This window comes from Diabrotica undecimpunctata, chromosome 7, assembly GCF_040954645.1.
Source record: "Diabrotica undecimpunctata isolate CICGRU chromosome 7, icDiaUnde3, whole genome shotgun sequence".
NCBI classification, from domain to species: Eukaryota; Metazoa; Arthropoda; class Insecta; order Coleoptera; family Chrysomelidae; genus Diabrotica; species Diabrotica undecimpunctata.
Genome location: NC_092809.1, coordinates 148,315,233 through 148,329,115, shown reverse-complemented (window position 1 = coordinate 148,329,115; position 13,883 = coordinate 148,315,233). Strand labels below are relative to the sequence as shown.

The 13,883-nt window shown below is 32.2% G+C and overlaps 1 protein-coding gene across 1 annotated transcript in view; it reads right to left on the bottom strand.

Moving 5' to 3' along the window:
- Positions 1-13,883, bottom strand: part of S6kII (Ribosomal protein S6 kinase II) — an 89,893-nt gene that overhangs the window by 23,783 nt on the left and 52,227 nt on the right. The window contains exons 3-7 of the mRNA XM_072538526.1: positions 13,101-13,238; positions 7,755-7,940; positions 7,480-7,683; positions 3,640-3,875; positions 311-529 (exon numbers count right to left, since the gene is read on the bottom strand). Coding sequence (XP_072394627.1) covers positions 311-529; positions 3,640-3,875; positions 7,480-7,683; positions 7,755-7,940; positions 13,101-13,238 — 983 coding nt within the window. The remainder of the gene's footprint in view (positions 1-310; positions 530-3,639; positions 3,876-7,479; positions 7,684-7,754; positions 7,941-13,100; positions 13,239-13,883) is intronic.

The window sequence follows — 13,883 nt, the reverse complement described above, 5'->3', positions numbered from 1 at the left end:
ACAAAATGCGGGAAAATCGACTAAGTTGATATAGACATGTAGTTCATAGGGACAAAAATTCCGTGGCAAGAACAGCGAAAGGGCTAAACTATAAAGGACCCCGACCATGACGGCCACCTAAGACTGTCAATGCCACGCCAGACGACGAACTGGATCGAGCTAGGTGAAGAGCACTGATCAAAGCTGCGGACTCTACAATAGTACGGAACTAACGCTATGACGATGATGATGATATCTATAGATCATACGATCAGATGAATTTATTACTAGACATAGAAACACACTATTTTGTGAGAAAGATTAGCCTTACCCTCTAAATAACTCGTGCGCATTTGCACTCGCAGGCACACCAGGTGAATCTTTTGGCGTTTTGCTAGTAAACTCTGAATCGAAATACGCGTCTTCGGGACCACACACAGCCGGCTGGAAAGGAGGCCGTTTCTTCCTTGCTAATAGTGATTCAAAATCGATGGTTGCAAAAAATTCATGCTTTTTTAAATCCTCAATTCCCCCTGGTCCAGAACATAACCTATAAAGTAAAAAGTTGGATCAGTATTTATTAATAATTTTATATATCAAAATCAGTTTGCTGTTTTAGTTACGTAATCATTCCAAAATGTCGAACGGGCGTCATCTTGTAAAATTATTTTATATGAAATTATATGACAATATCTCTTCTGCCAAAATGGTAACTGTGTAAAAATTAACTATGTGTAATTTCATAGTCAATGATTCAATGGTGACTGTCGACTGTGTAAAAAGTTATGAACTAACTCCCCACTATGGAAAACTCTTGAACATGTCAATTTATTTTTTTTTTGTAATATTCCAAATTTTGATAAAATTCATTTGTTTTTTTCTAGAAATCTCGTCCGACATTTTTATTCAATGGTAATATAAATGGCATACCGTACAATTGTATCGCGCCTGTAGTGTTGGAAAACTTCACTCCAATGTCGGGAAGAAGGTAAAAATAATTTGGAATCGGAACACTGTTTTACCTTAAAAACTAATTACATTTCGCGAGCTATTCTACCACAACATATCAAATTGAAAACTATGCACATTCGCGACTTTGACCATAATAATAACCTAATCGTGTTTTTGCTGATAAATTTTATATAGTCGGTTCGCTATATTTACGCGGGTTTCGGATTGACAATTTTATTGTAAGTACCCAGTTTTAATTACCTGCTCTTTGGGGAAATATCAACTGGTCAACTGAAATGAAAAATAATCCATAACTTTTTTTAATTAAATAATAATGGAAAATCTTTTATATAATTGACAGTATAATAAGGAGAATTACTTCATTAATGGAGTCTAATGTGGCTAATATAAACCTAATAATAATTTTATATTACACTTCACACAGAAAATATGGTCTATGTATATTTGTTCCATGGAGAGAATTTCTAATGAAAAATAAAAAAATTTAACTTGCCAACAAAAATGAAAATCAGTCATTATCATCAAAAATATCATAATCGTCATCATCATCACTGTCATCACCATTAATTGTTATTATGATTGGACTTATTTCGTTTATTTTATTTTCACGAGTCCACCAATCTTCTATTAGTTTCTCGCACTTGAATATACAGTTGCACCACACTTCTGGAGTTACAATTGAAAGTGCCTTTCGCCAAGTTTCCCGAACTGCGTCGTCGCTATAACCGTTAGGCCCAATATGGTTGTCATAATATTGTTTTGCTATTCCCCATATATATTCGATTAAACTGGCAATGATACGGTGGCAGACGTAAAACTTGATGACCGTAACTTTCAATAATCTGATCCACAACAAAGGTTTTTGGTTTTGCGTGGATATTTGCCAAGCGTAATAATTCTGATTTTAAAATATGTTGTGTAAATGGTATATGTTCCTTTGTCAACCATTCTTTGATTTTATTAACAGTCCAAGAATTCGTTGGACTTTTGTTTAATACTTCAGAATGGTAAGGTGCATTGTCTAAAATAATTACGCTGGGCTCACTTAAACCTGGGAGAAGTTTTTCATGTAACCATTTTACAAACATTTCTGTGTCCATATTATCGTGATAGTCACTTGATTTTGATTTAGATGAAAATATTAAATCAGCACCTTCTATAAAACCCGATTTCCCTCCTGCATGTAAAATTATGTGTCGCTTCCCTTCTCCATCAGTATGTTTGATAGACTTTACGTTATCATCTTGCCATATTCTCTTGGTTGCACCCCTAGAAAATATCCATGTTTCGTCTAAATATATAAAATTTGCCCTTTCTTCTTTTAATTTAGAATATTTTCTTAGAAAGTTAATTCTTTTATGCACAACAGAATTTCTTTCACAAAGGGCTCTTCTGTTATCCTCCTTTTGAAATTTGAAACCCAAATTATGTATCACTTGCCATAGACTTGTTCTGCCAATTTCGTCAAATTTTCTATCTTTTAATTCCGAGAGAATTGTATTTAAGGTCACATGTTCCTTGTTGGCTCGCATTCGATAAATTGTATCACGAATTTCAAATTTTTTTCCATCTGGAATATCTTTCGTTTTCAATGATAGGAGAGTTTTTCGGTGATCTTCTTTCGGCCGTTCATTATTGCGATTTTGTAATACTCCTCTTAGTTTGGTTTCACTAATTCCTAGAGCATCACATACGCGTTGTTGAACAGACATTACCGATTTTAAAGGACCGCCATTTTCTTTTTCATCCGTAAAATACTTATGTACACTACAAATTAGACTATCTACATCTAACACACGTCTAGGCATTTTTAAATATTTCCACCAAACATACAATGTCAACACTGGCAAAGAATCAATTCAACTGCAATATTGTAACAAATTTATACCTACCCTAATGTTATTTTAATGTATTTTAAAATATGACCATTAATGCAGTTTTTACCTAATTTTCTGGGAAGTCGTTTACTGCAACTGGTTATCAATGAGTCATTAGCATAATTTTGTTAATCCGAAACCCGCGTAAATATAGCGAACCGACTATATCTAAGAGTTTGAGATTGAGTTAAATACACGCAAATAATTCCATACAACGACTACCTTTTGAGAGTTGTTTATCCTCTTCTGTTTCACATTTTAGATTCTTTAACAAATCTTTGATTTCATAATACATGTTAACCCTGCGCAAGAATTTTGATACCTTCACTTGGCCGCAACCTCTCCAACGCATTGGTAAGGTAAACCAAACAGGAAAACAAGAAATTGTTGAGCTTTTTCGACTTTTCTATCAGGTGGCGTATAACACATATTGACTCCACCGTTGATCTATTAGGCCTAAATCCTCGTTGCCGCTCAGGTAATGGCATCTTATTCCTAATTCTGTTCTATGACTGGTAAAATGTTTAAAACTGAGTTGACTAAGGTTATATTTCCGAAGTTATTGTTTTCTGTGTATTATTAAGATCATAATATCAGCATATTTCTGTTGGTTGAATAGTATGAATTGCGCAAACAATTTGATTATCAGCGCCTCTATCGACCGGGTTACAAACCTTGTTTATTTAAATTCGAAACTAATGACATCGCCCGCACAAAAGGTAACCTATTAATTGAAAATTTCTTCTGTCTTAAGTAAGCTATAAATACAAACAGGTATAAAAACACTTAAGATTGTATATTTATCTTTTACCTGTTAGCTGGATTTCTCTTGAATAAAACCCGCAAGAGACTTTGAGCTTCGGGACTAAGGTTGGCAGGCATTCCTAGTTTAGCTTTAAGAATTTGATTCATTGTTTCTCGGCGATTGGCACCTTGGAACGGAAGAACACCTGTTAGCATTTCATACATCAAGACACCAAATGACCACCAATCGGCAGCGAAAGTGTGTCCCTGTCGGTTGACAACCTCGGGCGCCATATACTCAACCTAAAAATTAATGTTTATCATTTTTTTTTAAGTTAGTATTACAATGTCTAGATTATAACAATTATTGGTATAAATTAGATTCGATTTGTTTTAAAAAACAATATAATAATTACCAAATCGGAACATCGAGTCCATTAGTACACGTTTTCCATAATGTAAATAATACACGTTATAAAATGACATTGCGTACGAATTCCAGGCATTCCTTATTATAAAATTTAAATAAAAAAACTGGCAATAAAACTTTCATTAGAAAGTTTATGGATATGATTTTTCTAATTTTCATAACCTGAAGTAAAATATTACATATTATTTTTCTCTCTTTCTTTTTCACGTAGATGATGAATCAGTTATCAAGATTACTCAAGGTATAATATGTTATTTTTTAAAGTTTAGTTTTATATAAAAATAAAAACAAAAACAAGAATTAGAATCTGTGGATACAGAGCACAATTGGCTTCAAACGCATCTTCCTAACAACTCACTTGACGTAAGATGATTTATAATACACAATATATAGCTATCATAGTTCATGGTTAAACTTGTTTTTCTAATTTTCTCGAAATCGGAAGTGAAAACTTAATGCTTTGTAATTATCCCCCACATAACTTTTAATCTTCTTCTTTCTTCTTCGTCTAGCCATTCACGTCCACATCTGAACATAAGCCTCTTCAAGTCTTCCTTTCCATTGTTTTTTATTGTACGCTACTTGTAGCCAATTTTTCCCGGCAGTCCTTTTCAGATCATCTGTCCATCTCATAGGAGGTCTGCCTCTGGGTCTTTTGTGTTGGTATGGTCTCCAGGTTAAAATTGATCTGTGCCATTTGTTTAGATCGCTCCTAGCTACATGTCCAGCGTATTCCCATTTCAACTTTAATGATTTTTGCACCACATCGGTGACTTTGGTTTTCTGTCTTATTCATGTGTTTGTTTTCTTGTCCTTAAGTGATATACCTAGCATTGCTCTTTCCATCGCGTGTTGAGTGACTCTAAGTATATTCATATTCTTTTTTGTGATTGTCCATGTTTGTGCCGCATAAGTTAATATCGGAATAATGCATGCATCAAAAACTTTAGGTCTAAGATGTAATTGAATTTGTTGATTTCTGAGTATATAGTTCAGTTTACCGAATGCTGCCCAAGCTAACTTTCTTCTCTTTATTTCTTCAGTTTGAATTTCCCTATTTAGTATTATTTTTTGTCCTAAGTATATATATTCTTCAACTTTTTCTATAACTTTATCGTTTATTATTGTCACGGTGTCTTCGGAGTGCATGACTTTTGTTTTGTTTAAATTCATTTTCAGTCCTATTTTAGAAGATTCGGTATGTAGTTCTAAAAGCATGGTTTGCATTTCTTGTAGGTCAGTAGCTATCAGGATTATGTCATCTGCAAATCGTAGATTACTGAGGTAGCGGCCATTGATGTTTATTCCCTTATATTTCCAATTTAGGTTTTTAAAAACGTCCTCCAAAACTAAGGTGAACAGTTTGGGTGATAAAATATCTCCCTGTTTGACTCCCCTGTTTAATGGTACAGGGTTCGTGTGTTCATTTTCATTTAGGTAGTATGTATCTGTAGCTTGGTTCATAGTTTCTTTTATTAAGTTAATATATCTGCTGTCTATTCTACAATTTTGCATTGCGTTTATTACGGCCGTGTGTTCTATGGTATCGAAAGCTTTTTCGTAGTCTACAAATGCTAGGAAAACTGGAAACTTGTATTCGTTACATTTTTCTATTAATATTTTTGTGGTTAACAGGTGATCGGAAGTTGAATAGCCTTTTCTAAAACCTGCCTGTTCATATGGTTGGTATTCGTCTAATTTCCTTGTTAGTCGAGTAGTTATGACTTTGGTGAGTATTTTAAACAGGTGTGACAGTAGGCTGATGGGTCTGTAGTTTTCCAATTTTCGACTATCACCTTTCTTGTGTAATAAGATTACTTTAGAGTTGTTCCAGCTCTTAGGGACTTTGCCCTGATGTAAACAACTGTCCACAAGCTTAGTTACAATTGCAATTAGTTCCTTACCTCCTTCTAATATCATATCTGTGGTAATATTATCTTCTCCTGCAGCTTTATTTCTCTTCATATTTTCCAATGCTGTAGTTACCTCTGAAATTGTTACTTTTGGCATTATTTCTGATCCAACATTTTTTATTAATTTCCGTGCTGGTCTCATCTCATCATCTTGTTGATGTGTTCTGTAAAGTTCTGTGTAAAATTCTTCTATTCGTGTCAGTATGTTTTCTCTAGTTGTGATTTCATTTTCGTCTTTTCCCATTAATGATATCATCTGACGTCGTCCTAGTGTCGGTCTGAGGCATTTCATACTCTTATTTTTTTCAATAGTTGTTGTTATTAATTTTTCGTTTTCTTTTCTTTTTTGTTGTCTGCTTCCTTTTCTAATCTGCCTATTAAGTTCTCTATATTCGTCGGTTCCCCTTTTGTTAGATTTATTTAAGATCTTCCTTCTTTTTATTTGTTGTAATATTTCTTTGTCTAATTCATTGTATGTTGTTTTTGGTTTTTTCAGTTGCAGAAGGCTTTTATTCACTGTTTCGGTAATAAGGTTATTCAAATCATCAATATCATTGGAGTTTATCTGCTGCATGCTAACTTGATTTAATGCATGCGCTATCTTTTTATTAAATTCACTATTTTTGATTTCTTCAGATGTCCATTTGTATCTTTTTTCATGTATTCTTTTTCTTTCTAGTTTTTTGTTAATTATTAGTTTTGTTCTTATTAGTCTATGATCGCTTCCTAGGTCAAACTGATTTAATACTGATACGTCTTCTACGAGGTTTCTATTCTTCGTTAAGATATAATCTATTTCATTCTTTGTCTTTTTATCGGGGCTCATCCATGTCCATTTTCTGCTTGGTTTTTTTATTGAAAAAGGAGTTCATAACTTTTAATAATGAGTCTAAATACATTACATATTTATCTATTAAGGTTTTGGCTGCACGAATCCTCGTAAAAAACTCTCGATAAGAATCGAAATTTGTTTTAAATTTTTATTTCTATGAATGGAAATCTTTTGGAATCAACGACTGACAAAGGAAAGCTCACAAGAGGTGACTCTCCCAACATCCATTCAACAGTGCCAGATTGTAACTCCCGAGTAATATGATAAGAATACGAAGAAAAACGAAACAAAGACTAAAACGTTTCTTGATGATAAATATGTTTTTTCAAATATTACCAGTGGCTATTTTCTGTCATCTGAAGCAGATGGCGTTGCGCAGCCTGACTACTCTAGTAAGTAGGAATCTTGGCTAAGAATCCTTCATTTCTTTCTCCGAATCTGTTTTCGGCTCTAGAATTGTCGACGAGATCCAACTACATCTCATACATTCATGCCTCCTGGGCAAAATACCTTGTTTTCTTCTTCTTTCAATAGGACTAAGATATGTTTACTCTGTTACCTTTGGGCTTCTTCTGAGATCTTTCTGTTACTTTAACAGCGGAACTAAGAGAATGATCACGTCCATATATAAAACACCAGAAGAGGTTTTCAAATTGATTCGTGGTACGGACTAAGGATTACTTAAGAAAGAAGATAATATTTCCATGTTCATACATATTAAGTTGTACTCACCGTCCCACAGAAACTGTACGCTTTTCCTTCTCCTAAAGGTAACTTGGAAAGTCCAAAATCCGTTAGTGCTATATGGCCATCTGAATCTAATAACACATTTTCTGGTTTGAGATCTCTATAAATAATTCCAAGTGAGTGTAAATGGTTTAAAGCTAAAGCTAATTCAGCCAGGTAGAATTTTACATCATCTTCAGTAAACATAACCTACAAAAAGTTTTATTATTCAGAAATAAGAAAGTTTCTTTTATAAAAAAAAATATACAATAAAAACTCACCTCTTTACTTAATCTAGAAAATAAATCCCCTCCTCTTAAGAAGTCTAAAACCAAATAAAGTTTTCCTTCAGTCTGAAAGGCGTAATGTAATTTGACTATGAACGGATGTTCTACGTCCACCAGTATATTTCGTTCCATCTTTGTTCTATGGCGGTCTCGAATTTTGAGAGTAGCTTTCTTTAATACCTTTAAATAAAAATATATTTCATATTACATACCATAATAGATTGAACGAATTTAAAACGGAACATACAATTTAATATATGTCTGTTTGAACTGCATTTGAAATAGTGGACCAATATAAAACTTGGACAAAAATAAATCCATACCTGGTGATAGACATTGTATAAAATATCGTTCAACTATCTGTCTCCTTTAAAGGAAAGAGGAGCTTGCCTAATAGTCGGAGAGATAGAGCCGAAATTTTGGAATGATCAGTAATATGGCATTTCTCTATTGGAATATATTCATTGTAACTGGGTTAAGACTTTGCCTTACAGGCGGACGCCCCTCGTGGTACAGGGGGTGGCTATACAGGGATGAAGTTGTAATTTTTTTCGGAAAAATTAACGATCGATAATATGGCTGAAAATTTGCCCAGAGTAAGATCTTGGTATAACTAGACGAAATCCCAAAGGGCGGACGCGAGAGTGGATACATAAGGGGTGGCGGACAGGGGTGAAATTGCAATTTTTTGGGGAAAAATTAACGATAAGTAATATGTCCACCATTTTCATGGCTCATTATTTAGCCCTTAAAAACTCTAAATCCAAAAGAGCGGACAGCTGGGTTGGTACAGAGAGCCATAAAACGGGGTCAAATGTACCACTTGCCTGCGCATTTTAGGTCTCGGTAACAATTTTCAAACTGATTTTATTATGATATTTTTATACCGATTGATTTGAAGATTTGTATGCTCACTTCTGTTACTATTCTGAAAAGCGTCAAGTAGAGTTTTCTCCTTTCTAGAGAATCCTTTCGATTTTCTGTCAGTTATACCATGATTTTTTTCCAAAAATTTTCAAACGATTTTTCCGATAAGAAAAAAAAATTTAGAAAAACTTTAAAAATTTCGTCATTTTTCTCACTCTCATTGATGTCATCACAGTCATCATCTTCGTCACTTTCACTTTCAATAATATCACATTCATTATCTTCTTCATTTTCAATCACTACTTCTCGAACTGATTCTGGCATCTAAGGTCCACTAAACCATTTGAATTTATATGTTTCATCTTAAAACGCCCAACCATGTTCTTCAACAATCAATTCTGTTGGTACTTTTTTATGAGCATTTGTCCAAATATTTGAAATATAATGGGCTCGCAGTAGATGTTGGTGTAATTCATCTTGACATGGTGGTAAGCTTGAAGCATCGAAATTTTTTAGTTTTTTTTTTAAAAAGGCTCGTTTACATCATGCAACTTATACTGCCGGTTAAATAGTGAAAATCTGACATCGTTTACTTTTCTTATTGGAATTGTTCTCGTCAGTCCTGTTCCATATAAGTGACATATGAAAGTTTCTAAGGTTTCAAAAACTTCATTACAATCGAAGTCAGTTTCACCAAGTTGGATAAAAGCATCTTGATACTTATTACATTTAGCGCATACGTCTAGAATTACTGGTCTAAATGGAACGCGCATCATTATTATTTTAATATTTTAAAATAATAATGATGCAAAATTAATGTCCAAACAGAATTTGTAAAATTATAATTAACTAATGAAAAAAAAATTCAATCAATTTAAAAGTTAAAAAAAATATTGAAAATATCTACAAAGTAAATTTCAAAACTTAAAAAATTGATAATTCCACTATTAAATTGATTTTGATTAATAATTATTTGTAAAATGTTAAAGGAATTCTACAAATTGAATTTTACCTATTGATAAATAGAAATAATATATTTTGTATTTGATTATTAATGTAATAATAAATCAAATTTTTCTTATATCTGAACAACCATTATTTATGCAATATAAATTTAAAAACTTTTTTATTGTAATAAAAAATAAGTAAAATTACTATTTGTTATACAAAAAATATTTAATAGTTAACATTATAAAATTACTTTAATTTATTAAAATATCAAATATCAAACATTTATTCAATTAAAAATTAATTCGTAAAATATTTATATTTAAGAAAAAAATGTGATTTGTAAAGTAAATATGACTTTAGTTTGAAAAAAAAAAACATTATCACCATGAAAATGGCGGACATATTACTTATCGTTAATTTTTCCCCAAAAAATTGCAACTTCACCCCTGTCCGCCACCCCTTATGTATCCACTCTCGCGTCCGCCCTTTCCTGGGATTTCGTCTAGTTATACCAAGATCTTACTCTGGGCAAATTTTCAGCCATATCATCGATCGTTAATTTTTCCGAAAAAAAAATGACAACTTCATCCCTGTATAGCCACCCCCTGTACCACGAGGGGGTCCGCCTGTAAGGCAAAGTCTTAACCCAGTTACAATGAATATATTTCAATAGAGAAATGTCATATTACTGATCAGTTCAAAATTTCGGCTCTATCTCTTGGACTATAAGGAAGCGATAAGTGGTTTGACAGCATAATAACTGCTTGTGTAGTCTAGTTTTTTCAGTGATTCTAGGCAACCTATTTGGGTGGAGTTTTGATTTGTTCTTGAATGAATTCAGAATCCAGCAGCCCGCTGAAGTATTGGATTTTTATAATATAATTATTTGACAACCTTTTGTTGGCCAACCACCTAGAGCGGAGTTGAGCCGAAATACATTGATTTCGTATGTTCCGTTTTAAATTCGTTCAATCTGTATATATATATATATATATATATATATATATATATATATATATATATATATATATATATATATATATATATATATGTGTGTAAATACTTTTTTCTTTTTGGGTGTGGTAGTCAATAAAAAATAGAGCTTTGCTAAGGCGTACTATTTATTCTGAATCCAAGCTTTCGGTGGTTTTTTGCCACCTTTATCAAGGTCTACAAAGAAAATTACTATGTTGTAACAATTTGAATGGTGCAAAAAAGGCTATAAAAAACTATAAAAAACTTACCCGAATGTAAGATTGGTGGCATAAACAACAACGTTAAATAACATGATAATACTGAAGTTGCAAATAAACTTAAAAATGTTACTATTAAAAGACACTTTAAAATTAATAAATACGTTAAAAATTAAAAAGCAAAATGAGGGACGACATGTTGAAACAGTCGTCGTTGCAAACTTGATTTCAGTCACATTTCACGAGCAGAAAGAGAAAGTCGGTGGACAATTATTGTTTAAATAGTTTGAAGAAAATACAAAAAACAACTTTGAAAATAACGTCTCACAAAATACTGTTTATGAATTTTGAGTACTACCAACTGTATTACCAACTTGACATTAAGCGGGAAATTGAAAATGTTATTTATAACATAAGCAATCGAAAGAAAATAGTATTTAGTAAATAGGTTTAGAAAAAAATAATAACTCAAACAAAACAAAACTGAATTAGTAACTGAAGTTTGATCAAAAATATTCAATTAATAATGAAATTTTAAAAAAGAGAAAAGAAAAAAAAAAAAGAAAACTCTCAGATGCAAAATAGCTCAGTCAAAAGTCAATATAAAATTGTAAATTTTGCTAAGATTCTGGATCTCAGATCTTTTATTCAGATTGTTATTATCACTCTTGCTGATATGTACCATCTCTAAGAAAGGTCTCTTAAATTTATTTTTCTCTCTGGCTAATATTTTTACATTGTTGAAATCTATCTTATGGTCTAGATCGATAGTATGCTCTGCCAAAGCACAAGTAGGTTTGTTTAATCTACAATCACTCTTATGAGAAATGATACGGCTAGACAGATTCCTTCCAGTTTCACCAATGTACGTGGATGGACATTGTGAAATTGACGTGAAACAACATCTGTAGTCTCTAGAGTGGTTAGGGGTTGTTTTATTTTGCTATACAGCTGACGTATGGTTTTGATGTTCTTGTTAGCTATTTTGATATTCTTAAAGTCTTTAAAAATCTTAGTGAGTTCAACGGTTAGTTTCGGAATATATGGAAGGGAATAAAAATACACACTTGTTGGAGGAGAATTATTTTGTGCTGAGGGCACTGATTGTGACATTTTTAATATAGTAACATTTTTAAGTTTATTTGCAACTTCAGTATTATCATGTTATTTAACGTTGTTGTTTATGCCACGAATCTTACATTCGGGTAAGTTTTTTATAGTTTTTTATAGCCTTTTTTGCACCATTCAAATTGTTACAACATAGTAATTTTCTTTGTAGACCTTGATAAAGGTGGCAAAAAACCACCGAAAGCTTGGATTCAGAATAAATAGTACGCCTTAGCAAAGCTCTATTTTTTATTGACTACCACACCCAAAAAGAAAAGAGTATTTACATATATTTTTTCCAAAATAGTCAAAAAACTTTGGACTACTTTTTCTTATATATATATATATATATATATATATATATATATATATATTTCTTCCCTTCATAGAAATATATAGGGGCATTAACAGGTGCAATTTAAAAATAATGTGAATTATGCAGGGTGCTCCCAAAAAGTGCAGTGCCTACTTAAAAATTATATTTTTCCTTATGGAACACCCTATATTTGATGACTTTATGAATTGTCCTTAAAAAATAAGCTATACTTTTATTATTATTACTTTTATAAAAATTATTTAAAAACTAAAAATAAAAATTTTCAAATCAATTTTTCTCGAAAACAGTGTAACCTACCGACTTAAAATAAGGGTACCTTTTAGTACTAGAATTCTTGAAAATCTAATAATCTAGTATCACAAATGCTTAAAAGTTAAAGACAAAAAAGTTATGCGGTAAAATAACCATTGACCTACCCAAAACAGACGCCTATGACCGGTACTAGAAATTAGCAATTAACGGAATCGATTCAACTCTGGTGGATAAATAATCGTACCAGTTTCTGCGTTTCTAAATAGAAGCCTTCTGGAGGTTATTAAAAAAAAACTAATTGCAAGTAGCCATCTTCAAAGAGTTCTCTCTAGCTCCTTTAGGAAGCATTTTCGGACTAGGCGAATTCGGTTAAATTGTCTTAAAAATTTTCTGAGGCATCTCCGGTCTTCGTTTGTCAGGAGAGTTCCTGGACACACTGTATAATTAATTTAACTTCAAGTAAAATATACCTCCCGTAACACCTTATCTACTGATGTAAAAATATATTGAGCACAGTATAAAGAATTTATTTATTTATCCCTAGAGTTTTTGTATAATATAAAATAAACTCCAACTCAATATTTTCAGTTTTAAAATTTTATAAAATAGCTTTTTCAGCTGAAAATTATTTACCTTCATAGCGTATAAAGTTCCAGCATCAGCACCAACTACTTTACGTGCCAGAAATACTTTCCCGAAGGATCCTTCACCCAGAACTTTGAGGAGCTCAAATTGAGAAGGATCTGCCCTTTCATGACCATCTCGAACCAACTGAAAATATAAAGAAAGTATGTCAGTAACCCGTGTAACTGTTATGATGTCGACAGCACTTTATTCATTTATATTTAATACCTGATAAATTAAATTTTTTCGAAATATACAACAAATTTACTGAATGTCATTCAATCAAAGTTATAGATCTGAAAGGAAATTTTACTTCAGGTAATATTTTTATTTTTTGTAAGTGAAATTTCGGAATTTCGTTATTTTGTTTACAAGCACTATACAGTGTGGCGCACCGAAAACGAAACAGAGGCATTTACTGGCAGATGATTCCTTTTTTGAAAAAACGCTCGGACCCGTCGATTTTGTTTTCGAGGGGGACACAAAATTGGCATAAAATCACTTTAACATTTGCAGCCCCTTAAGCGGGGGTGGCATCATCCCTAAAATCTTAAATGAAAAGGGGGGTCGAATGATCCATTATTTGAAAGGTCTTTCAACTCCCTTTATAATGATGTAAAATTCATGTATTCAATTCAGTAGTTTTGGAGATTTATTGATTTAAAGTTTAAAGTAGACTTTAATAGGTACATCAAATTAGTTTGTACTTCTTTCAGAAGAAATTTGAGTAAAAGCATTTTCTTGATAAGTAAATGCTTTTATTTACTACGCCCATGGTTTATTAATAATAAA